The 27,241-nt window shown below is 46.5% G+C and overlaps 1 protein-coding gene across 3 annotated transcripts in view; it reads left to right on the top strand.

Moving 5' to 3' along the window:
* Positions 1 to 27,241, top strand: part of BTBD11 (BTB domain containing 11) — a 333,614-nt gene that overhangs the window by 298,603 nt on the left and 7,770 nt on the right. For all 3 annotated transcript variants that reach the window (XM_027541876.1, XM_027541878.1, XM_027541875.1), the window contains 5 exons: positions 6,210 to 6,315; positions 10,566 to 10,668; positions 13,816 to 13,897; positions 22,341 to 22,409; positions 24,673 to 24,786. In XM_027541876.1, coding sequence (XP_027397677.1) covers positions 6,210 to 6,315; positions 10,566 to 10,668; positions 13,816 to 13,897; positions 22,341 to 22,409; positions 24,673 to 24,786 — 474 coding nt within the window. The remainder of the gene's footprint in view (positions 1 to 6,209; positions 6,316 to 10,565; positions 10,669 to 13,815; positions 13,898 to 22,340; positions 22,410 to 24,672; positions 24,787 to 27,241) is intronic.

Genomic DNA, 27,241 nt, shown 5'->3' with positions numbered 1-27,241 from the left:
ATCACCTGGCTGATGCTGTGTTTGCCAAATTTCTCCACTGCAAACTTACTCTCCCCTTCCTCTCACTTTCCAGACTGTGCTCTTTGGGACCAAATCACTATGTGCAGCCCTGACATCGGACTGGGGAGCTATGTGCCTCCTAGATAATGTCCAAGTGTTTGAGGATTGTCCCTTCAGAACAGGCAGCCCTTGTCTTTACTTCCTCGGGTGATACAACACATACTGAAGTGAAGAAGCAAGGGCAAGTTGTGAGGTCCTGGAGAGACGGGATCTTGCTTTGTTGCCCCTAATATGGCTCCTTTCACAGTGCAGGTCACCTCTTAAGATGCTGAATAAGTACCTATTGAATTGAATTAAACAACCACCACCACTACCAAAAAAGCCCTATGAAGGGCCCGGTTGCTCGGGCTTCTCTCTTTTAATATTTTTACTTATTTATTCATTTATTTATTTTTGGCTGTTCTGGGTCTGCATTGCTGCTCGCAAGCTTTCTCTAGCTGTGGATAGGGTGGGGGCTATTCTCTAGCTGCGGTGCATGGGCTTCTCATTGCAGTGACTTCTTTGTTGTGGAGCACAGGCTCTAGGCTTATGGGTCCAGTAGTTGTGGGGCACAGATTTAGTCGCCCTGTGGCATGTGGTATCTGAGTTCCCAGACCAGGGATTGAACCTGTGTCCCCTGCATTGGCAGGTGGATATTTAACCACTGGGCACCAGGAAAGCTCCCAGGCTTCAAGGGTCATCAAGTCCAGGAAGGGCATCTTCATTCCTTCCCAGAGTTGATGAGACAGGGGCTGACTCGCCAGCAAGGCTCCTGAGACAACCCTGGGCACAGGTAGTGAGTCCAGCACCATTTGTCAACACAGCTTGCACAGAGCATTTTGCAGGTCACCATCTCCTCTTTCACGTGACATGCAAGTACTCACTGGGCATCCCTAATGTGTCAGACTCCCTGGGGTCATAGGGATGACAAAATAGAGTCCACCTGAGGCAAACGCTAGTTGAACTATATTAGTTTCCACTGCCACAATAACAGTGACTATGATTTAGAGGCTGAAGACAACACCCGTGGTTTCCACGGGTCAGAAGTCCAGGCACAGGGTCTCAGCTGGGCTCTCTGTTTAGGGTCACACAAGACCAATATCGAGGTGTCAGCAGCTGGGTTCCTTCCTAGACACTCGGGAAGAATCCACTTGCAACCTCATTCGGGTTTGGGTGGAATTCAGTTCCTCATGGTTGCATTTCTTTGTTGAGGGTCAGCTAGGGGGTCATATTTTTTCCCAGTGTCAGGGCCTGCTTTGCCTCTCAAGCTTATCATGTGGCCCCTGCTGTCTTCAAGCAACAGTTCATCAAGTCCTTCTCAGGCTTCCAGTCCCTCTGACTTCCTCTTCTCCTCCACCCCTTCTGAATTTTTCATGCATTTTAAGTGCTTACGTGATTACACTGGGCCCACACAGATAATACAAAGTAATCTCCCTCTTTTAAGGGCAACTACTTAGTGACCTTAATTACTGCTGCCAAGTCCCTTTTGCCCTGAAAGAGAACAGATTGACGGGCATGGTATCTCATCATGTTCCTAGTCCCAGGGGTTAGGGCATACCGTCTTCTAGGGCAGTGGTTCCCAGCCATTTTTGGCATCAGGAGCCGGTTTCATGGGAGACAGTTTTTCCATGGACTGGGAAGCGGGAGGGAATGTTTCAGGATGGTTCAAGCACATTACAATCATTGTACACTTTATTTCTATTACGTTGGCTCCACCTCAGATCATCAGTCATTAGATCCCGGAGGTGGGGGACTGGGGACCACAATTTTGCCTACCACCCGGTGCTTCTGCAACATCAGTGTGCATGGGAGTCACCTGCAGAGCATGTTAATGAGGATCTGATTCAGTGGGCCTAGGGTGAGAGTCTGTTTCTCGAAAGCTCGCATGCTGGTCAGTGAAGCATATTTCTGTGATCAGGCTTTGTTGTTTAGTCACTAAGTTGTGTTCAACTCTTTGCAGCCCCATGGACTATAACCTTCCAGGCTTCTCTCTGCATGGGATTGTCCGGGAAAGAACACTGGAGTGGGTTGCCATTTCCTTCTCCAGGGGATCTTCCCGACCCAGGATTACACCCAAGTCTCCTGCGTCCCCTGTATTGGCAGGCAGATTCTTTACCACTGAGCCACCAGGCAAGCCCATGGCTAGGCTTTAAACCAGAGGAAATTTACAGTTGCCAGCTGAGGTCAAACCTAAGACAGAATTTCAGGACATTACACTTGTGGTTCTCAAACCTAATGGGCATTAGAATCAGCAGAAAACTTGTTAAAATGCTGATTGCTGGGCCCCACCCCCAGTGTTTCTGAGTCAGAGGTATGAGATGGGATCTGAGGGCATGCATTTCTAACAAGCTTAGGCGGTCTGGGGACCACACTTTGAGAACCACCGCTGGAACCATGAGCCAGTTGCTTTGTGAGGGTTAAGTGAGAGGAGCAGGTAACACCTTCTGTCAGAAGGCCTTCATCTTTGAAAGCAAAATCCCTTTTTCTATCCAATATAATTGCCTCCTCTTGGGCACCTCTGTGCACCCCATCTGAGGTAACATGGTGTCTTGTAGGATCAAAGGGTTGGATTTCTTTTCATTTGTTGAACTGCAATCCCTCTCTTTCAGGAACACAGTGAAGTAGATTCAAGCATAGCTTGAACCGATAACATCATTAGTAGTCCCAAACCTATCTTTTTAAAATCAAAAATAGCATTTATTGCATTTATGTACAAAGCAACACTTGTTTATTGTAAAAAGATATATATATATATAAAAGAAGAAAACATCATCGTCCCACCCAAAGGTAGCTACTCTATTTTCCAGACCTTTTTCTATACCTATCAATCCAAATATATATGTAGGCTTTTATTTCCAAAACTACATGGTACAAACTGTGTTGTAACCTACTTTTCTTAATATATTGTAAATATCGAGCTATCTAACCACTGTTTTTAGCCCCTGGTTTCGACCCCGTTCACCCAATAAAAAGCATCCAAAATATGCTATGATTCCTGGCTTCCCTCCTGCACACCTGCAGTTGGAGGGAGATTAATGGACCAGCATGGGCCCAGTAGGACAGGAGGGAAGGATGTGAAGGACGGAAGTTGATCAGAAACAGGCTCCCAGAGTACTGGAACAGCCGTAGTTTTGCATCGCAGAACTATTCCTCCAAAACACACACATACTTTTTTTTAGGAGAAAGTGATTCAGCTGAGCACTTCTGGATCCAGAAATGCCTCAGCACCATAATCAAGTACACAGGAAAGCTAAATCAGGAGCATTTGTGTCTTGATGGTGGAGAGTGCGGGCACAGGACCAGAGGGCTTCCTGCTGCCATTTTTAGGCTAATTATCTGCTACCGGAGAAGGCAATGGCACCCCACTCCAGTACTCTTGCCTGGAAAATCCCATGGACAGAGGAGCCTGGTAGGCTGTAGTCCATGGGGTCGCTAAGAGTCGGACATGACTGAAGCAACTTAGCAGCAGCAGCAGCAGCATATACCCTAAGATCATGGCATCTGGTCCCATCACTTCATGGGAAATAGATGCGGAAACAGTGCAAACAATGTCAGACTTTCTTTTTGGGGGCTCCAAAATCACTGCAGATGGTGATTGCAGCCATGAAATTAAAAGACACTTACTCCTTGGAAGGAAAGTTATGACCAACCTAGATAGCATATTCAAAAGCAGAAACATTACTTTGCCAACAAAGGTCTGTCTAGTCAAGGCTATGGTTTTTCCAGTGGTCATGTATGGATGTGAGAGTTGGACTGTGAAGAAAGCTGAGTGCCAAAGAATTGATGCTTTTGAACTGTGGTGTTGGAGAAGACTCTTGAGAGTCCCTTGGACTGCAAAGAGATCCAACCAGTCCATCCTAAAGGAGATCAGTGCTGGGTGTTCATTGGAAGGAATGATGCTAAAGCTGAAACTCCAATACTTTGGCCACCTCATGCAAAGAGTTGACTCATTAGAAAAGACTCTGATGCTGGGAGGGATTGGGGGCAGGAGAAGGGGACAACAGAGGATGAGATGGCTGGATGGCATCACCGACTTGATGGACATGGGTTTGGGTGAGCTCTGGTGCCGGGAGCCGGCATATTGCATATTGAGTGCATATTGCATATTGAGTGCAGCACTTTTCAGGATCTGGAATAGCTCAACTGGAATTCTATCACTGCCGGTAGCCAGCGTGAGGAACTCCGCCCATGACAAAGGTCATGAGGAAGGAGGCTTGGCATACGCAAAGGCGGGATCAAGCCTCAGGAGTCTCCCTGGAAATTCTCGAGCAATCTACCCCCAAAACCAGAGTCTGCCTACTTTCTGCTTTGTGCTTTCACCTACACCTCTGACTTTACGGGGGGCTGTCCCCCACTACCTCTCTGAAAAAAGTTAGCTTACAGCTCCAGTTAATAATTCCTGGGTGTGACAGTGTTTAACCTACAAACTCCTTTGGAAATCCTCTAGCCTGCCTGAATAGGTTTTTCCGGCCACATGTGATTGTTCAGAGCCTCCCAACTGTGAGAGGCAGGAGATGTTCTAAACTGTCTAAACACAGATTCTTTTGAGTAGTTAAAAGATTGATTAGAAATTGTATTAGTGAAGGGATTTTCACTTGTTGGGCCAATGTTTGCTGCTAAGTTTCCATATCCCTTACCTGCTGTGTCCCTGGCAGTGTATTGGTTAATATAATTGGTGTAAATAGTAGCTTTAATGTTTGTAACCTGGGACCCTTGAGTTAATTCTTTTTGTAGCCCACCACACCTTTGCGCTGTACGAATGCAACTTTATCTAATGCTTTTGGAGGGTGGCTCCTGACCAATCACCTTTAGAGAAAAATAAGTTTTCTGAAGAAAAGGTCTTAAAATGTTAACAGGCCTCCGGGCCAGAAGATGATGCAAATCACCTAAGCTTTTGCATATGATAAGTTTGCAGGAAGAAAGCCTGGTTTGCTGCAAGACTCTACCCCTTCCCCCATTATCCTCTGTGCATAACTTAAGGTATAAAAACTACTTTGAAAAATAAAGTGCGGGCCTTGTTCACCGAAACTTGGTCTCACCATGTCGTTCTTTCTCTTACCTTCTGGCTGAATTATTCAGCCTCTTTTCTCCACTGAATTTCCTCACTGAGCTATCCTTATTTCAGCCTCTTTTCTTCACTGAATTTCTTCACTGAGCTATCCTCATTCTATTACTCTTTATATCCTTAATTAACGTTTAATTAAGCAGTTGTTTCCTGATCCTCGCCGACGCCGTCCCCGCTTCGAATACCCTGGATCAGCCGGGGCTGGTCCCCGGCACTCTGGGAGTTGGTGATGGACAGGGAGGCCTGGCATGCTGTGATTCATGGGGTTGCAAAGAGTCAGACACGACTAAGTGACTGAACTGAACTGATACCAGTAGTGGGACTGTTGTCCAATGACAGATGAATGGTTAAAGAAGATGTGGTATATATACACAATGGAATATTACCCAGCCACTAAAAGGAATGAAATAAGGTCATTTTTAGAGATATGGGTGGATCCAGAATCTGTCATACAGAGTAAAGTCAGAGAAAAACAAATATTGTATATTAACGGATATAGGTGGAATCTAGAAAAATGGTACAGATGAACCTATTTCCAAGGCCAGAATAGAGATGCAGACATGGAGAATGGACATGTGGACCCAGTGGGGCGATGAGGAGGGTGGGATAAACTGGGAGATTGAGACTGACATACATACACCTCCATGTGTAAAATGGAGAGCTATAAAGCACAGGAAGCTCAGCTGAGTGCTCTGTGATGACCTAGAGCGTTGGGATTGGGAAGGGGATGGGATGGAGGCCCAAGAGGGAGGGAATATATGTATACATATAGCTGATTCACTTTGTTGTACATCAGAAACTAACATAACATTGTAAAGCAATTATATTCCAATTTTTAAAAAATGATTGGAGCAAGAAAAGATTTAATTACAAATTAAACTTCCACCATAAACCTGCTAGAAATGGTGGACAGACTGAACAAGCAAACCCAGGGCCTATTGAGCAAAGCAAAGGTGTGATGTCCAGGGAATTTCTCTCGGAACCTGCAGTCAGTCTGTGGGCTCCTCTGGCCTACGGCGGGGGCACGGGGCCCATTCTTACACAGGGGCTTGGATGAGGTCTCACACAGCCCCCATCAATGTGAGCTGTTCTTTCCTTTCCACAGAATGAAGTGATCAGCCAGCAGCTGTGTGTCATCTTCACTCACTGCTACGGGCCCTACCCCATCCCCAAGCTCACAGAGATCAAACGGAAGCAGACCTCACGCCTGGGTGAGTGGGGGCTTCCTGGGTCCAGCCCTGAACTGTTGCTTTGTGATTTGAGGACAGGAAGGAAGCAAACGCAGCCAAAGAAGAGACTGGACATGTTGGAGGGCAAACAGGGCGGATACAGGAGTGAGGCAGGTGGAGATCGGGGTATCACCTTTGTTACATGATTAAACTGTTTGGAGACCATATGTTGGGGATATGGACAAGAGGACTCACCAGTACCTCATCCCTCCACTGAGCATCTTTCTTCTGCACATCACCGACAGTCATGACTGCCCACACCCTTCCAGTAGCCGGGTAGAGTCCAGAGAAGGCTGAGATCTGCATAGCCACTCCCCCCCATCCTCTCCTCTAAGAAGTTCCTCTTCCTTGAGATGGAACGAGCAGGGTACAGTGACAGGCCGGTAGGATGCTGCTAATGGAAGTCCTGCAAGGAACTGGAAGGAGAGATGAGCAAGCGTCACCCTCTAGACAAACACATCACACGCACGCACACACACACACACACACACACGAGGGGAATGGCTCTGAACTGAGGAGACAGGATGCCCTGAACTCCCATCAGGTTAACTGTAATCACTCATCACCCTTTTTGGACACTTGCTTTGAGCTCGCCCTAGCCAAGCCCCTCCTTACCCTCTCTCAAACAATCCCTGGGCTACCCGGGAGACAGGCAGGACAGGCAGTATTATCTGGGTTACAGCTGAAGAAGACAGGGAGGCTCTGCAGAGGCTTCAGCATCAGTTCAGGTGGAGCTGGAGCATGAACCCAGTCCCCCACCAAAGCCACAATCCCATCTTTCTCCAGTTGGCCTCTGGGATTTTCCAGAAGAAACCTTTCCATCAGGCACCAGTTTCATTCAGATCCTGGGGCTGCTGGCAAACTGGTGAATCAACCAGGGGGAAAGGCAAATATCTGACTGCCTTTAAGCCTGAACCACGAATCTTCTTTTGCAAAGGCTTGTCTCTCACTGCCTGGGGACTGATAAAATATTACAGATAAAGGACTCCCCTTCCCATTAAGGTTGGGGACTTTCCTACTTCCTGTTTCCTTTTCCTATAAAGACCAGGAAACTCTGGAGAAATGGAAGCAGCTGAAAAATGCTATCCTTTAGCAAAGCCCCTACTTTTGAAATAGGTGACCTAGTTTAAATTAGTGAAAAGGCTTAATTCATGGAAATGCTTTTAAGTATGTTTGTTCCTGTCACAAATAACCTATTAATTTAAATGGCACAAATTTTTGCTAAAGTAGAAAACTTAGCAGCTGAGTCAAAGATTGCCTGGTTTTCTTTATGCCCATTCATGTCAGTCAGTTCAGTAGCTCAGTTGTGTCTGACTCTTTGCGACCAAATGGACTGCAGCATGCCAGGCTTCCCTATCCATCACCAATTCCCAGAGCCTCCTCAGACTCATGTCCATTGAGTCGGTGATGCCATCCAACCATCTCATCCTCTGTCATCCCTTTCTCCTCCTGCCTTCAATCTTTCCAAGCATCAGGGTCTTTTCCAATGAGTCAATTCTTTGCATCAGGTGGCCAACATATTGGAGCTTCAGCTTCATCAGTCCTTCCAATGAATATTCAGGACTGATTTCCTTTAGGATTGACTGATTTGGTCTCCTTGCAGTCCAAGGGACTCTCAAGAGTCTTCTCCAACATCCCAGTTCAAAAGCATCTATTCTTTGGTGCTCAGCTTTCTTTGTAGTCCAACTCTCACATCCATACATGACTACTGGAAAAAACATAGCTTTGACTAGATGGACCCTGGTCAGCAAAGTATTGTCTTCTTTTTAATATGCTGTCTAGGTTGGTCATAGCTTTTCTTCCAAGGAACAAGCATCTTTTAATTTCATGGCTTCAGTCAGTCACCATCTGCAATGATTTTGGAGCCCAAAAAAATAAAATCTGGCACTGTTTCCATTGTTTCCCCATCTATTTCCCATAAAGTGATGGGACCGGATGCCATGATCGTAGTTTTCTGAATGTTTTAAGCATGTAGGCAATCCAAAATGTACTAAAACTGCAAGTAGTTCTACCTTGTAGAAAGCAGGTGTTAATTAAAATATTACCAGGGCAACAAATCATAAAGATCCATCAAATTTACAGACTTCAGAGAGTGAGGGTTACACTGCTAGGGCATAGCAATAATTTCTGACATCTGGTGCTTTACAAGACACCCCTGTTAGAGCGAACATTTGCAAGGGCTGTTTCAGTGACACAGCATAAAATCTGCTCTCCTGTAGCTATAAGAGAGGAGAGAACATTTTTTTTTCCTCCTGAATTTGCTGAGATTTCTTTCACTAGCAATTAAAAGGGCCTGGTTTTCAGGCCAAGCATTGGAATTCCAAAGGTTATTAGCACCAGAGGAAAGAAGGCAGGCCTGAGAAGTTCAAAGCTCACAGATGAAAGCAAAAGGACATAATATAATAATTAATAAGTGGAACACAAAGCATATAGTGTTTTGCATCTTCAGTATAACATTCCAAGCTCAGATAACTAAAGGTGGCCAAATAGTTGTTCCTTAGGGACCTGCTTATAAGGAAAGAGAAGAGTGAGTAGTGACAAAAGTCCCGAAGTGGCATCTCCAAAAGGCCAGGAAGGTCATGTAAATGAATGAAATGGGTTTGCTGTGTTACAATAGGGAGTGGTGGGGACTGTGGCTAACTGGAGAGCCCATGCCTGATTTTTTTTATAGTGTGTTGTCCTCTGCCCTCCCAGTGAATTCTGGGGGAGAATGGTAAAAAGAGCTAAAGGTAGGAGATGTCAGCAGTTTGGGAAGCGGAAGTGGGAGCTAGTTGAAGGTGGACAGTGGGACTGAGAGTCCGAGCAGGGGAGGTGGGTTGCTGAGAAGAGGGAGAATGTCACTCCGACCTGCTAACAGTCTTTAAAGCAAGTGGAAAGGCGAGTGTTAGTCAGCTCTCTGGCCTTCCTCTGTGGCCTTTCTTCTCTTTGTTGTTGTTTAGTCGCTAAGCCATGTCCAACTCTTTTCTGACCCCGTGGACCCTCTGTCAGGCTCCTCTGTTCATGGGACTTCCTGGGCAAGTATACTGGAGTGGGTTGTGATTTCCTCCTCCAATCTCTTCCCTTTACCTGAAAAGTTTTAGAAGTTTGGGTTTTGTTGCATTTTTTAATAAAAAAATTTTTAAGAGTATAATTACAGATGATTTGACATTTTTGTGCCTTTTTTAATATGTTTTAGATTAAATCTTTTTTATTGGGAAGAGGTCAAGAGGCTATAGGTCCTGACAGAGATATATGAGTGGAGGATACCCAGGACCACCACCTAGGGTGAATCAACCAGGAGGAGAATCAGCCAAAAAGGCAAATTCTGGTTCTAAGTTACAGCAGGGTCTGTGAAAGGGGCCAGACCAGGGGTCTGACTTAGAAACGGAGCATGGTGGAGTCTGGTAGGGGTAGAGACGCATGGGCCAGTTGGTGGATTTTCCCAGAGAGACCAAAGTGCTGAGCTAAGGACGGACTGGTGCCTTTTGTAGCCCCAGGAGAAATGGCTAAGATGCCAGGCAAATCGGAGGATTCCAGTGCTTAGCAATGCAGGCCCTGGAGTCAGAATGTCCACGTTCACATCCTGGCTTCTCCACCAGCCACTCGCTTGACCAAGTCACTGTGACTCCTGGCATCATGTCCCTGTCGTTCGCCTGACAGTGGTCCCTCTCTCCCAGGGCTGCAGGTGCCAGCTTGCATGGTGCCTGGCACATCGTGAATGCTCAGTGAGTACTAGAGTACTCGCTGTACAACTAGTTACACAGCTTCTTTTTTCTTGGAGATGCGGGCAGGAGCCTGGTTCATTTGCCTCTGATCCTGAGAGAAGGCTTGGATTTCGAATCACCTGAAACATAGCAGCAAGCAGGCAGGAACCACTTCCATCAGGAAAGGAGGGAGCTGAGCTGGAGAAGGAGGAGTGAGGTGGGGTGGGTGGCCTCCTTAGAGGCCAGGTGGGTAGATGGTCACTCTCTGCAGCTGACAGTCATCTGAACTGTGGCTGGGGGTGAATATCCTAAGGGGAAATGCTACTTTTAATCACAAGTAAGCTGTGAAGAGTCCCTGTGAAATATTGAATTCCAGTTAATTGCACGTTCCTGTAACTGATCCTGTTTCCTGTTTGGTCACGGTCTCTCCAGCGAGTATTTTATCACCATGGCCTCCTTGTCAGCTCTTACGGGCGCTTTTCCCAAAGAGGAATCCAAACATAATCCTTCTCTCCTCTAAAGCTACCCTCTCTCCCTTTCCTGTTCCAGATCCTCATTTCCTGAACAATAAAGAAATGTCAGATGTCACCTTTCTGGTAGAAGGAAGACCATTTTATGCTCACAAAGTGCTGTTATTTACAGCATCTCCAAGGTATGTATCATCAGTTTTGAAAGCACTGAATTATAAGGGTGGTTATTACTATTCTCTAAAATTCAGTTTGGGTGGTGTCATCACTGAACGGGCAGATTTTCTTCTCAAAATCAAGGTTCCAAGACTATAGGGCATTTGTATACCTTGTTCAGGCAGCATGATTCACAAAGACAAAAGGAAGAAGCCACCCAGGAGTCCATCCATGGAGGACTAGATTTTAAAATGTAGTATATACATACCTTGGGCTTCCCAGGTAGCGCTAGTAGTAAAGAACCTGCCTGCCAATGCAGGAGACATAAGAGATGCAGGTTCAATCCCTGGGTCGGGAAGATCCCCTGGAGGAGGTCATGGAAACCAACTCCAGTATCCTTGCCTGGAGAATCCCATGGACAGAGGAGCCTGGCGGGCTACAGTCCATGGGATTGCAAAGAGTCAAACACGACTGAAGCAACAGCACACACACACATATACATACATTATTCAGCCTTAAAAATGAAGCCAGTTCCGACACATGTCACAATATGAATGGGGACATTATATGAAGTGAAATATGCCTGTCATAAAAAGACATTATACTATATGATTCCTTTTATATGAACCATCAATAATCAAGTTCATGAACATGAAAGTGGCTCAGTTATGTCCAACTCTTTTCTCCAAGCCAGAATACTGGAGTGGGTAGCTGTTCCCTTCTCCAAGGGATCTTCCCAATCCAAGGATCGAACATAGGTCTTCCGCATTGCAGGCGGATTCTTTACCAGCTGAGCTACCAGGAAAGGTCAAGTTCATAGAGACAGTAAACAGTAGGCTGGGAACTGGGGCTAGGGGAGGGGGAGTAGGAGTTGTTTTTTGAGGACAGGGTAAGTCTTGGAGATCGATCACACAATGATGTGAATATACTCCATGTAAATATTAGTAAACACTCAAAACTGGTTAAGACAGTAAATTTTATGTTATGTGTTTTTTAACCACAATTTGGAAGAAGAATACAGGCAGTCTCTAGCATAATCAGCAGTCTTTGTGTGGCTTAGACAAGATACTGTTCCTCTGGGCAGATGGAGCACATACTGAGCACAGAGCTTCATGAGTGGAGAATGGATTGGATTGTAGCTTCCTCAGCCAGGTGTCCTCACGAAACCTGAAAATTCACACTGCAGCCTTGCAATGCCTGCTCTCCAAATATCAGGGAACTTTGGCATGAGGCGCTCAAAATACACAGGTCCTGAATCTTACTTTTCCTGAACCCTGGAGTTGACAACAATAAAACATCATCCCTGCAAACTCCAGGAGATAGTGAAGGACAGGGAAGAAAAATACACTATCCTTTGCATGGTTCTGTTGTGACATCATGAAAGAGCTATATCAATACTCTGTGTGTGTGTGTTCATTTGCTCAGTTGTGTCCGACTCTTTGCGACCCCATGAACTATAGCTTGTACCAATGATAACTTCTTAGTTTTAACAAGGCACCATGACTATGTCGGATGATAACATTGGGGCAAACTGGTGAAGGGCACACTGGAACTTTCTGTGCTATGTTTGCAACTCTTCTATAAATCTGAAAGTATTTCAAATTTAAAGTTTAATTTATAAAAAGAGACACGTCTTAGCTTATTTCTAAATGTATTGAGTATGGGAGACTTGCCTGGTGGTTCAGTTGCTAGAATCCCCTGCACTGCAGGGGACGAGGGTTCAATCCCTAGTCAGGGCACTAAGATCTTACATGCTATGGGGCAACGAGCCCACACTGCAGCCACTGGGCCTAAGCGCCACTATGAGAGAGTTTATGTGCCATTTTGAAAGATCCCACATGATGCAGTGAAAATCCCACATGCTGCAACTAAGACCCGATGCAGCCAAATAAGTAAATAAATGGAGTATCAATGCGATCCACTGACTGGGTCTCTACCCACGAGGAACCTAGTTTAGCCAGTGGCAGGAAAATGCATCTAAAACTCTCAACAGAAGGTATTCATTTAGGGAGATGGGTAATCAACAGATGTTGATGCCTATGACGTTAAATACCCACCATGCATCAGGGCCAGCCTGGCTCAGGCTCTGAGGATGCAGCAGAGGCTAGAGTCAGCAGCAGTCCCTCCCCTCTTGGAACAAAGGTTGTGTGGGAGGAGGAAGGAGTGAGTTGGAGAGCTCCATGGGCACCTGAGGAGCTTGAAATTTGAGGCAGGAAGGACTCCAGGAAGGAGGCAGCCTTTGTGAGGGCCTGCAGGGTGGAAGGGGTTTTCTGTTTCTTACTTCATTTATTCTTTTGGCCTCACGGGAGGAATCCTGGTTACCCAGCTGGGGATCAAACCTGGGTCCCCTGCAGTGGAAGCTCTGAGTCCTAACCACTGGACCACTAGCTGGAATTCCCTGGACAGCATTTTTGTTTTGTTTTGTTTTTTTATTTTATTTTTTAAATTTTATTTTATTTTTAAACTTTACAATATTGTATTAGTTTTGCCAAATATCGAAATGAATCCACCACAGGTATACCTGTGTTCCCCATCCTGAACCCTCCTCCCTCCTCCCTCCCCATACCCTCCCCCTGGACAGCATTTTAAAAGGCATTTGTTCTTTTCAAATCACCTGCTTGAGAAGTAATTTAACAGTTCTAGACCCACTCCAGTGTTCTTGCCTGGAGAATCCCAGGGACGGGAAGCCTGGTGGGCTGCCGTCTATGGGGTCGCACAGAGTCGGACACAACTAAAGCGACGTAGCAGCAGCAGCAGTAGCAGCAGATGCTGTTTTGTTTTTGTTTTTGTTTTTAATTTTATTTTATTTTTTAACTTTACAATATTGTATTGGTTTTGCCATATATCAAAATGAATCCGCCACAGGTATACATGTGTTCCCCATCCTGAACCCTGCTCCCTCCTCCCTCCCCATACCATCCCTCTGGGTCATCCCAGTGCACCAGCCCCAAGCATCCAGTATCGTGCATCGAACTGTTTTTAACTTTAGCGTTTTAACTTCAAATTTGATTATGATATCATATCAGTGGACATTATATTAGACAATCTATGGATATGTCATCGTATTTCCGAGTTGGGGGGATATATTACATGTTTCTGTCGTCAGAGAGCTGAGTCTTGCAAGCTGTGGATGTCTCTGTGAGTCTTCTTATCTCCCTTTTTATGTTCTTGCTCAGGTTCAAAGCCCTCCTCTCCAGCAAACCAACGAACGACAGCACCTGCATAGAGATCGGCTACGTGAAGTACCCCATCTTCCAGGTGAGCCCCTGCTGTGACCCGGGAGTCTGCCTGTGGGTGCGGGGCGCCAGTGGGTCCCTCCGAGCCTCCACCTGTGGATCAGCCACTGCACTGTCTTCAGCTCCTGCACTTCTGGCCCTTGTCTTCACACTGCCCGTCCCTCTTACCATCCATGCAAGCCCACAGCGTTAATTGAGCACCTGCTCTGTGCCCAACACTGTGCTGGGGCCTGGAGACACAAGGATAAAGGACATTCTCCTCCGGGGGCCTCACAATCCAGAATGGATAACTCTGAGTAATTAGTCAGTTACAATATAAAGTTGGAGTGAGCGTCAGAGAACCAATGTGCTGTGACAACTCAGAGCAGGGAGACTGGGGAAGGCCCCTGATGGGGTGCCAGCTGGAATATTGCAGCTGAAGAGAACCTGGTGAACTGTGGGGAGGCTTGGGGCTTAAGAAAGGGAGTTAGACAGACTTCATTGGTGGTCTAGTGGTTAAGACTCTGAGTTTCCAATGCAGAGGGCCTGGGTTCAATCCCTGGTTAGGGAACTAGATCCCACATAATGCAACAAAGAGTTTACACGCCGTGACTAAAAAAATCTCACATGCCACAACTGAAGATCCTGCATGCTGAAATGAAGATTGAAGATCCCACATGCTGCAACTAAGACCCAGTGCAGCCAAATACATAAATTTAAAACGGGGATGGGGCCAGTTAGAACACTGCAGGCAGGGAACAGGAGGTATGAAGTCCCCAAAGAAGATTGAGCCCAGTGTGATCAGGAACCAGTAGACTTTAGGGAATCCAGTGTCATGTTAACATTAATAGGCTAATTAATAGTTGATATCAATAGGTTAATAGTTAATATTAATAGGTTCTGGTTAATAGGCCTGAACCTAATGTAAATAGGAAGGAAGGCTTGTCAGAGGCCAGATGACATGGCCATATCTCTGTTTGATTGACGGCGATACTGTTTGGTTTATCGGGCACCTTTGAAGGGAGCACAGCAACATTCTTCCTTTTCCTCCATCCTTCATGTCTGATTCATTGGCGATTGTTTTGTGTGTATGGTGGTGTCTTTGTCTGGTTTTGGTATCAGGTTGATGGTGGCTTCATAGAAGATCTTTGGGAGTGGTCCTTCCTCTTCAGTCTTTTGGAAGAGTTTGAGAAGGGCCGGTGTATGTTCTTCTTTGTTCGGTAGAATACACCTGTGAAGCCATATGCTCCTGGATTTCGTGCCTGATTCATAAATCCAGCCCCTCAGTGACATCTCACAGCTAATAGAAATTCACACCCCTAGCTAGCCTCACAGCCCTATTTCTGGAGTTCTGCATCTCATCAGGGATGTGAAGGCTGGTGGGCTGCTTACATCATCAAGGAGCCTGCAGGGGAGACTGCGGCTCCTCCCTGCTGTCCTCCTATAGCCAGGGCTAGTAGGCCAATGTGGGTGACCTGGGGATGGAGTTTATAGCATTCTGATCACGACCTGATTCCTCCAGTTCAGTTCCAGAAGGAAAGCCCTGGGAAGAAGTGGGGAAGACACAGCCTGGCCCTCAGGAGACTCACATTCCAGGAGGGTTGAGGAGACCACACAGAGATAAGCAGGTGTCAGGGCTGGCCAGGGTCTCGGGGCAGAGGTCCTGGTCTGGGCTGTGAAGGACAGAGCTGCATTTCAGGATCTAAATGCTACACCCCTGGGTTTAAACAGCAGCATCCCCCTGTTTAAAATCATTATCCTTCATGTGACCTTGAAAAAACTACCCAGCTTTTCTGAGCCTCAGTTTCCTTATCTGGTGAATAGGAGGGAAAGGGTATTCCAGAGGGAGAAAGAGCACAAACAAAGGCACAAAAGTGGGAAGTCCTGGTGTGTGTTAGAGGAAAGTGATTATAGTCCATTCGGCTGTGTCTTAAGGTAGACTGGACACTGAAAAGATACATTGGAACCACATCAGATCAGATCAGATCAGTCACTCAGTCGTGTCCGACTCTTTGTGACCCCATGAATTGCAGCCCGCCTGGCCTCCCTGTCCATCACCAACTCCCGGAGTTCACTGAGACTCACGTCCATCGAGTCAGTGATGCCATCCAGCCATCTCATCCTCTGTCGTCCCCTTCTCCTCCTGCCCCCAATCCCTCCCAGCATCAGAGTCTTTTCCAATGAGTCAACTCTTCTCATGAGGTGGCCAAAGTACTGGAGTTTCAGCCTTAGCATCATTCCTTCCACAGAAATCCCAGGGCTGATCTCCTTCAGAATGGACTGGTTGGATCTCCTTGCAGTCCAAGGGACTCTCAAGAGTCTTCTCCAATACCACAGTTCAACATAGTAGATGCCAAATGCCAGTGGCCAGATGATGGTTCTTCCCTCCATTTACTAACCTTGGTCCCCCAGATCCTGTAATTCAGAGTGCTACCAGGAATCCACCATGCCCTCACAGTAAGCCCTAAATCCTGTTCAGGTGCCTATATTTCCACCATTAGAGATGCATTCCTTTGGTTATGTTGAAACTTCAAAATAAAGAATCCTTATAGAATAAGCATGGGCAAGACATTCTCTTCCCTGAACCTCATTTTCCCCATTTTTAACTCCAACTATGAATGAGGCACTGGCCTTTGCTTGCATGTAGTTATCTGGATAAATCTTGCCACTTTTAGAGTTAGGGAAACTGAGGTCCAGAGACCTTGGTGCCAGTCAATGACAGAGCCATTATTTGAACCCAGTCTGGTCTTTGTTGTTGCTATTCAGTCACTAAGTCGTGTCCAACTCTGTGACCCCATAGACTGCAGCACGCCAGGCTTCCCTGTCCTTCACTATCTCCCAGAGTTTGCTAAAGCTCATGTTCATTGAGTCGGTGATGCCCTCCAACTATCTCATTCTCTGTTGCTCCCTTCTCCTCCTGCTCTCAATCTTTCCCAGCATCAGGGTCTTTTCTAGTGAGTTGGCTCTTCGCATTAGGTGGCCAAAGTATTGGAGCTTCAGCTTCAGAATCAATCCTTCTGATAAAGATTAAGGATTGATTTCCTTTAGGATTGACTGGTTTGATTTCGTTGCAGTCCAAGGGACTCTCCTTCTCCAGCACCACAGTTTGAACACAAAGAGAAACAATAATAATAGAAGCTCTGTTTCTTGTGCAGCAGCTATGTGCAGGGCTCAAAAGCAGCAGTGCTCAGGCTCAGCTGTGCAGTGGAATCATTTGAGGAGCTTTGACGATTCCCAGTGTCCAGGCTGTCATTCAGGATCTGGGCTGCAGCTCAGGCATCAGCATTTTTAAGTCTCCACCCTATGCCATCATCCAGAGTCATGTGCAGCCAAGGTGGAGAACCAGTGCTCTAAGTTACAGTGTTTCTCGAATTTTAGGAAGCATCAGAATCTCCAGGGGAAGCAGTGGGGGTGAATAGAGTTGCCGTTAAGCCACAAAACTTGCTAAAATGCAGATTCCTGGGCCCCACCCCCAGAGTTCCTGATTCTATAGGCCTGGGATGGGGCCCGAAAATTCATATTTCTTATGAGAACATAGGTGATGCTGATGCTGCTGGTCCAGGGACCCACTCTGAGAACCATGCCCCGTGTCATCTAATTCAGTTCAGGCCTCCCAGCTCCCTCTCCAGGTGGCTCTTCTCCCCCTGGACAAACAGGTAGAGGAAGTGGCCAAGCTGAACTTCAGACCCAGGCCTGGCTGACTTCCAGACCTGATCTCTTAACTGTCTCCCTGCTATGGGGCCTTGGGTCCTCCCTAAAAATCACCCAGCCCCAAGGAAAGGCCCATTAGTGTTTGGAGCATGAGCCCAATGCTGAAAACCGTGCACCCCCCTCCCCAGCTTTCCAAGTGCTCATGGAAGGGCACTTATGCCATCAAGCCTAGGACTAATTGGAGGGGTTCTTGTCATCAGAACCTGACTTGTGGTAGGCACTCAATAAATGTTTGCTGTGGGGGCTAGTTGAATGAGAGACCTACACAGGAAGGCACAGCCCCAGAGGAATCGAACGCCTGTATTTACTTTTGGCTAGGGAAAGCTTCCCAGCCACGTTAGCCTTGAGTTACTGTAATTGGCAGAGAAGATTGAGCAGACCCTGGGGAATTCTCCACGTGCCTGCCCCTTCCCCATAAAAGAAGAAAAGCCTCATTCGTGGCTCAAAATAGGCCAAGTCAGGCTGAATCTGACCCAGAAGGAGGCTCCCAGGGGCCAGCTCACTTCCCTTCCATGCTGAACAGAAGAATTTTAGTAAATGAGATGGCTTTGAGTTTCCTCCCTGCAAGACTGTTTAACATCACACGCGGGCAAGAGCCCCTTGCAACTGAGGCTGCACCCGGGAGCAGGGCCTCCACCAGGCTGTGGACGCGATTTACATCCTGCTTCATGCAGGTTGGCAGCTGCCAAGAAAAACAACTCCATAAACAGACCCTTTGGCCTAATCAGGGTCCGTTTCACTCCCTTGCATAAAAGGCTCGTGCTGGCTGAGTCTGAAGGTGCCACAGCACAGCCCAATTTAATTCCATTAGCCCCATGGTTAATGGGGCTCCATGCCTGCTCCTGAAAGCAACATTTCCAGTCAACAACGCAACCTTGAGGAAATGAGATAGCATGCTGCAGAAGTGCTTTGTAACTGGAGAGACCCTGTTTTCAGGACAGTTATTATTATGGCTCTTACCATCACTATTATTGATTTGGCCTTTATAAAAGAGAGGTCCTTGGGGAATAAATGGATTTTAATAAAGCCAGTGTCTCAACATTTGCCAAAGATTAGATGTTTATGACCTGTCTGGGTCCAGGGGAAGAGTAAACAGTGTTATGTTATCATTTCACAAAGCCTCAATCATCAACACTAAAGCCCCACTCTGCCACAGGCAGTTGGCCAGTGGGAGACTCAGATACAAAAGAGGAAGGGGAGGAATTGTGTTTCTGGTTGAAGTGTCCTTGCCGCTGGCAGGCACTAGGGATGCAGAGGTGGGTAAGACCCACTCTGTGCCCTCAGACCCCAGCGGGAAATAACGCTGCAGTCGTGGGCAGTGTGCCGCCCAGCACAGGGTGGGAGGCAGCTAAGAGATCTAAGCAGATCTGCGGAAGCTTCGCAGAGGTGACTACTGAGCCAGATCCTGAAAGAGGGGCCAGAGATCAACAGGTGGAGAAGAAGGGAAGGGCATCCAAGCAGAGGGAAGAGCGTGGGCAAAAGCAGAGTGAAAAAGACGGTAGTAGGTTCTGATAAAGGCAAGTGGTTGGGAGCGGGAAACCAAAGCAGTCAATCCTAAAGGAAATCAACCCTGAATACTCACTGGAAGGACTGCTACTCAAGCTGAAGCTCCAATCCTTTGGCCACCTGATGCAAAGAGCCGACTCATTGGAAAAGACCCTGATGCTGGGAAAGATAGAGGGCAGGAGAAGAAGAGGGCAACAGAGGATGAGATGGTTGGATGGCATCAATGGACATGAGTTTAAGAAAACTGTGGAAGATAGTGAAGGTCAGGGAAGCCTGGAGTGCTTCACTCCATGGGCTTGCAAAGAGTCGGACACAGCTTAGTGACTGAACAACAACAGTTGAGATTAGAAGGAGAGGAGGGAGGAGTGGCAGGTGAGATCTGAAAAAGTAAATCGATCCAAAGCAACAGCATTCATTTCAGCAACAGTGAAAAAACAGAAACAACCCACATGTCCATCAATTGATGAATGGATATACAAACTGTAGGACATCCATACAATGGGATGTTGTTGAGCAGTAAAAAAGAAGTGAAGGAGTGTGATATGTGTGACCTTGAAAATACCACACCAAGTGAACAAAACTAGATGCAAAAGAGCACATGTTGTACAATTTCATGTATATGAAATGTCCAGAACAGGCAAATCATAGTAGATGTCATGACTGACCCAAGGAGGAAATGGGTGAGACTGCTAATGGGCACGAGGTTTCTCCAGGGGGGAGTTGAAAATGTTCTAAAATTAGATTGTGGTGGGACTTCCCTGGCAGTCCAGTGGTTAAGATCACACTGCCACTGCAGGGGGCACAGGTTGGATCCCTGGCATGGGAACTAAGATTCTGCATGCCAAGTGATGTGGCCAAAATAAAGTAAAATTAGCTTGTGGTGGTGGTTGTACATTTTGAATACACTAAAAACCACTGAACTGGGTGCTTTGGTTTTTGTTGCACTGGGTCTTCACTGCTGTGCACAGGCTTTCTCTAGCTGAGACGAGCAGGGGCCACTTTCTAGTGTGGTGCGCCGGCTTCTCGTTGCAGGGGCTCCTCTCATTGCAGGGCACAGGCTCTAGGCATGTGGACTTCAGTAGCTGCATCACGTGGGCTCATAGTTGTGGCTCACAGGCTTAGTTGCTCCAGGACATGTGGAATCTTCCTGGACCAGGGATCAAACCTGGTCCCCTGCATTGGCAGGCGGGTTTTTAACCACTGTACCACCAGAAAAGTCCGAACTCTGTACTTTAAATCAAAACATTTTTAGATTCCACATATCGGTGATATCATATGGTCTTTTTCTTTCTGATTTACTTCACTTAGAATGATGATCTCTGGGTCTATCCATGTTGCTGCAAATGGCATCATTTCAGTCTTTTTTTATGACTAATATTCCATTGTGTGTATATATATATATATGTATTCATAGATAGATATAGGTACACACACACATCTTCTGTATCCATTCATCTGTCAGTGGACATTTAGGTTGTTTTCATGTCTTAGCCATTGTAAATAGTGCTGCTGTGAGCATTGGGGTGCATGTATCATTTCAAATTGCAGTTTTGTCTGGATACATGCCCAGGATTTGGGATTGCTGGATCACGTAGCAAGACTATTTTTAGGTTTTTTTAAGGAGCCTCCATGCTCTTTTCCTCAGTGGCTGCACCCATTTACATTTCCACCAGCAGTGTGGTGGCATTCCCTTTCCTCCACACCCTTTCCAGCATTTATTATTTGTAGATTTTTTAATCATGGCCATTCTGGCCTGTGTGAGGTACAACTTTGTTATAGTTTTGATTTGCATTTATCTAATAATTGGCCATGCTGAGCATCTTTTCATATGCCTATTGACCATGTGTATGTTTTCTTTGAAGAAATGTTGATTTAGGTCGTCTGCCCAGTTTTTGGTTGGGTTATTTGTTTTTTGTCATTGAGTTACATTAGAAGCGATTACTTTAAACCCTTTACTTTAAATTACTTTAAATCTGCAAAATGTAGATTGAGATCAGTCACAAACGATGTTGAATGACCTGAGAAAGAAAATGGAAGGTCATTCTAGAAAGGTCATACTAGAAGGTCATACTAGAAAAAGATTTTTCACCCTCAGAGAAAATTAAAAAGCTAACATTTACTGAGTTCTTGCCATGTATCTGCCAGGTCCCTATTAGGCCTGTTACATGTATTAACTCATTTAATTTTCATCACAACCCCATGAGGTGGGTAATATTATCCCCACTTTACAGATGATGAAACTGAGGCATAGAGGGCCTAACTTAATTCACATCTCACAGCTTTTAAGTGGCAGAGCCAAGTCAGAAACCAAAGCAGTTCAACTCCAGGACCTTGCTCTTAACCACTGTCCTGAATTGGTCACTGACCGTCAGAGCCGGAAGGGACCACAGAGTGCAACCCAGTCCAGTCACCTCATTGTCCAGAGGCCCAGGGATGGGATGTAAACAGTCTGCAGGCTTTTCCAGCACAGCGGCTTCGGGTCAGGCAGCTGAGGTCAGTGTGTCAGCTAGGCAGGCAAAAAACACTAGAGAATGTGGAGACTGTGGCCAGTGGGAAGGGTACACACCACCTAAAGTTTTAACACTAGCTTCATGGGAGGTGGTGACGGCCAATACTATCGCAGCCTTGGGCTTCATTCTGCCCAAGAGACACCACTTTCCAAAGCTCTGGGACTTTACACACCATCCAGTCATGTGTATGAAGCCTGGCTTGGACAGTTCACACCATCAATAAAACACTGAGACCCTGGACCCTTAATGACTTCATCTTGGCCCTTATCCAGCTATAATAAGGAGAAGGTGGTCTTGTGGTGGCTCAGAGTCACCCTCTGAAGCTGAAACCAGAGGTTTCCGGTCAAACCGGGTCATGTCCCAGGAGAACTGCGGCTGGTTCAGGGTCTTTAAGTCATGCCACATGTGCTACAGTTCTGGGCAGCTCAGTGAGGGTGGGGGTGAAAAGACAACCCATGATTGTCACCCATAGATGGGGGAAAACTGTCCTGGGGAGCAGAGCTTAGAATTGTTTAATTTGGCCCTGAGGGTGAACCACAGGGCAACAGATTTACAGCATGGTGTAAGAAAACATATCCGGCCTATAAAACTTGTGAATGGAACTTCTTCCTGAAAGGCAGCAATCCAGGGGGAATGGCCACCCCTGTGAAAGGATGCCACGCAGGGACTCAGAGCCACTCTGAGGCTTCGACTGGGTGGCTGTAAGATGACCGTGTCTGTGTGCCATGGGCTCTTTGCTCACCATGTTCTGTTTTCCAGCTGGTTATGCAGTATCTCTACTACGGTGGCCCAGAGTCACTTCTCATTAAAAACAACGAGATAATGGAGGTGAGCAGCCTGCCGTGGTTCTGAGTGGGTGGCTTACATGGGTGGTGTCTGGGGGCAGCCTGTGTCTGGTTTTCATTTGGATGCAGGCTTGGGGGTCCTGCCTGCCTCCCTTAGATCTCTCAAGGACTTCTCCCTAGAGCCCATCCCTGGAAGGCTGGGGTGCTGGATGTGCTAGTCCGATCTCTTTCAATAGCAGCTGAGTGAAGCCTAATTTTATCTGGCCCTGGGGGTGGAGGAAAGGAAATTTACTGAAGAGTCTGAGGCTACCTCTAGTTCCAGGCACAGCTGGGGCTCAAATAGCATCATCAGAAACTATCCTTGACGATTTCTCCCTTGTCATTTGTAGGAAAAACATTTCATCTGAAAGCTTTCCTCAAATCTCAGCGTGTCCATTGAGGCAGAAGCTAAGAGGCAATTGCAAGCTCTCCCGGCTTCACTCAGCAGCTCCCTGGCTCTCCCCATCTCCTGTCCACCTCTTGTAACTCTGTGTTCTCCCCCTCCTTGCTCCTCGGGCCTTGTTTCTGCTCCCATCTGTCCAAAGCCAAGATTTCCCCTGCTCCTTCCTAGGAGTGGGACTCTTGTGTCAAAGGTCGTAGCTTTAAGTGAGTGAAAGTCGCTCATGTCCAACTCTTTGCGACCCCATGAACTATACAGTCCGTGGAATTTTCCAGTCCAGAATACCGGAGTGGGTAGCCATTCCCTTCTCCAAGGGATCTTCCCAACCCAGGGATTGAACCCAGGTCTCCTGCATTGCAGGCGGATTCTTTACCAGCTGAGCCACCAGGGTAGCTTTAAACCAGAAGCCAAAATGACTCTGCTAGTCCTGAGAGAAAGAGCCAGGACCCCATTCAGGTGCCAGAAGTCCAGGGGGCCTGATGAGAGATGTTAAAACATGAGGAGTCGTTCAAGAAGTGACCCCTCATGGTGGTTCACACATGGACTCTGGGCCAGACTGGCTTCAAATCCAGGCTCTGCCCCTTCTGTGATCTTGGACCAGTAATTTAACCTCTCTCATCCTCAGCTTTCATACTTACAGAATGGGGTCGACGATATCTACCCCACTGGGTTTTGAAGATCTTAAGAGTTTCTGTTTGTAAGATGCTTACCACAGGGGCTGTGTGTTCACTGTGGAGCCCTTTATCCCTTTGTTCTTATTCTGTGAAACCTTCCGTGGTCACTCCCCCACCCCCCGAAGTTCCTCTCTTGTCCCTCTGGACCACTCCTCTGACAAATCATAGCCTCAGAACTTAGACTGCACTCTAAGGACTCAGACTCTTTTATAAACCTTTTAAAAAGCTATTTTCAAATTAGAATAATGAACATACATTTCAATCATGTAAATAATACAGAAGAACTTTGTAATACTTAAAAAGCCCCTCATCCAGCCATCTCCCTTCCATCCCTCAGTCTTTTCCCCAAAGGCAATCCCTTTGAATTCTTGCTTCAGTCCTTTTCTTCCCCTTCCTCTGTTCAGCATCTTCCGAGGCCAGGTACCGTGCTCAGGGCTGGGATATGACTGTGATGCAGAGGGGCAGAGATCCCTGCCCTCCAGGTCTCTGGGGAAGGTGATGGGCATGACATCATGTCTGGTGTGAGAAGGGCTGCGAAGAAGACTAAGACAGGTTAAGGGAGACAGACAGTGATGGAGCGAGGAGACCTGAGGTGATATCTGTGTTGAGACCTGAATGAACAGAGGAAGTGAGTCACCTCGATATCCATCCTGCTAACTAAGAGCATTCAGGCTTCCCAGGTGGCTCAGTGGTGAAGAATCTGCCTGCCAATGCAGGAGGTACAAGAAACACAGATTGGATCCCTGGGTCAGGAGGATCCCCTAGAAGAGGAAATGGTAACTGGCTCCAGTATTCTTGCCTAGAAAATTCCATGGACAGAGGAGCCTGGTGGGCTACAGTCCGTGGGGTCACAAAGAGTCTGACTCAACTGAGCACACACACAAATAAAAAGTTGACCCTTATTTCTGGACGTAACAATTTTAAGCATCTTTGATTGACTTCTGCTGCAATAGATGCAAATCTGATTCACTTCGACCCCACGCCTCCCCTCTGCCATCTGCCCCCACAGTCGAGTTCTGTTGCCGGGTCCTAGGCCGCCTGTGTAACCTTTGTGCCTTAAAGTGATGTATCAACCCTTTATTCTCAGTGCCTGCACCTTGGGTTCCACTGTAGGAGATGAAGGGTTTTCTCACCACAGTCTTTGCTTTCCTTCCACCTCCCAACCTCTAACAGGCTCTTTTTATGCTTTTTAGCTCCTGTCTGCTGCTAAATTTTTCCAGCTGGAGGCTTTGCAGCGACACTGTGAGATTATCTGTGCAAAAAGCATCAATACCGACAACTGTGTGGATATTTACAACCATGCCAAGGTAATCAATCCCATTCTCGTTGTCCAAGCATGCCCCATGCACTTTTGTGGGAGAGGCTTTCTCTGCAGATGCTCTGAGTCTGGGCAGAGGGTGGATGCTGGGTCTGTGCATTCAGGCCAAGCTGACCTCGTTCTTCCTAAGGTCTGCTTCCTGCTCTAAGAGAGATGTCTTTCCCTTCTTACGCCCCTCCAGAATACAATGGAGCAGAAAGCCAGAAGTTTTAAAAGCATAGACATCCTCAAATTCCAGCGTGTGCATGAATCACATTGCAGGCTCTGCTTCAGCAGGCCCAGGCTGGGCCCTGGTTCTGCATTTCTTATAAGCTCTCAGGTGAAGCCTCTGCACCTGGTCTAGTCCACAGGCCACACACTTAAGCAGCAAAGTTCTGGAACAGTGGTTCTCCAAGTGGTCTTCAATCCGGCAGCACCAGCATCATCCGGGAGCTTGTCAGAAATGCACATTAGAGGCCCCACTCAGACCTACTGAGTCAGAAACTGGGGGGTGAGGCCTGGTCGTGTGCAGCTTCGCAAGCCCTCCAGGTGATTCTGGGGTTGTTCATGGGGGAGAACCATTATTCTGGAACTGAGGTTCCCAACACTAGCTGCATCGAAGAATCAGCTGGGCACTCACTTAAAATCCCCATGTCTGGGACCTCTCACAGACCAATTCATCAGTCTCTGGGGGTGGAACCTGGGAAAAAGAGATATTTTTTTTCATAACTTCCTGGGTGACTCTCAGATGTGCCAAGGTTGAGAACATGTTGTCAAGGCTAAAGAAGTCCAAGGAGTCCTCCTACTCAGGTGGACCCAACACCTGGGGAGACATTTGGAATCTGTTTGGCCTTTCATCCCAGATCTCTGCTGAGGAATCCAGGAATCTATATTTTAAGCAGGGTCCTAGGGCGACAGTTGTGATTTCAGCCCTAAGACCAGTCCTCACTCCAGTTTTTGGAGTAAAATCAGTGAACCACCAATTTCATCCAATTTATTTCACAAGTGGAGATTAAAATCATGTGGCCAGGTGCCACTTAATTTTGGTTCATGTGCTCAGGACAGGGGGATTAGCATCTGCTAGAAAGAAACAATGAGATGAATTAGGAGTTCATTTAAAACAAAGCATGCCTCTTTGATAGAACTGGAGCTCAGCACATATGCCTCCCACATCCACAGTCTGTAGAGGAACCACTGATGTGAATAACAGTTATTCTGCTTGTTGTTAAAAAAAAAAACAAGTCGTGGTTGAGATATTATTTTGTCTTAAGTCAACATTGTCTAAGCCCTTTTCATGTACAGCCCCTGTGCTTAGAGCCTTGTTGCATTACCTTTTTTAATGCTCACCACAATCCTTTCATTAATCCATGTTGTAATAAGGAAGCAGAGGCTCAGAGAGGTGAAGTAACTTGCTTAAGGTCACACGACTGTGACTGAGATTTTTTTTCCGCTGTGGTAAAATATATGCAATGTGAAACTTACCGTTTACCATGAAACTTACCATTTCTTTTTTTTTTTTTTTTTTCTAATTTTATTTTATTTTTAAACTTTACATAATTGTATTAGTTTTGCCAAATATCAAAATGAATCTGCCACAGGTATACATGTGTTCCGCATCCCGAACCCTCCTCCCTCCTCCCTCCCCATACCATCCCTCTGGGCCGTCCCAGTGCACCAGCCCCAAGCATCCAGCATCATGCATCGAACCTGGACTGGCAACTCGTTTCCTACATGATATTTTACATGTTTCATTGCCATTCTCCCAAATCTTCCCACCCTCTCCCTCTCCCACAGAGTCCATAAGACTGTTCTATACATCAGTGTCTCTTTTGCTGTCTCGTACACCGGGTTATTGTTACCATCTTTCTAAATTCCATATATATGCGTTAGTATACTGTATTTATGTTTTTCCTTCTGGCTTACTTCACTCTGTATAATAGGCTCCAGTTTCATCCACCTCATTAGAACTGATTCAAATGTATTCTTTTTAATGGCTGAGTAATACTCCATTGTGTATATGTACCACAGCTTTCTTATCCATTCATCTGCTGATGGACAACTAGGTTGCTTCCATGTCTTGGCTATTATAAACAGTGCTGCGATGAACATTGGGGTACACGTGTCTCTTTCCCTTCTGGTTTCCTCAGTGTGTATGCCCAGCAGTGGGGTTGCTGGATCATAAGGCAGTTCTATTTCCAGTTTTTTAAGGAATCTCCACACTGTTCTCCATAGTGGCTGTACTAGTTTGCATTCCCACCAACAGTGTAAGAGGGTTCCCTTTTCTCCACACCCTCTGCAGCATTTATTGCTTGTAGACTTTTGGATCGCAGCCATTCTGACTGGTGTGAAATGGTACCTCATAGTGGTTTTGATTTGCATTTCTCTGATAATGAGTGATGTTGAGCATCTTTTCATGTGTTTGTTAGCCATCTGTATGTCTTCTTTGGAGAAATGTCTATTTAGTT

This window comes from Bos indicus x Bos taurus, chromosome 5 (assembly GCF_003369695.1).
Source record: "Bos indicus x Bos taurus breed Angus x Brahman F1 hybrid chromosome 5, Bos_hybrid_MaternalHap_v2.0, whole genome shotgun sequence".
Lineage (NCBI taxonomy): Eukaryota > Metazoa > Chordata > Mammalia > Artiodactyla > Bovidae > Bos > Bos indicus x Bos taurus.
Note: the sequence above shows the minus strand (reverse complement) of the source record. Positions and strands in the feature narration are given on the sequence as shown.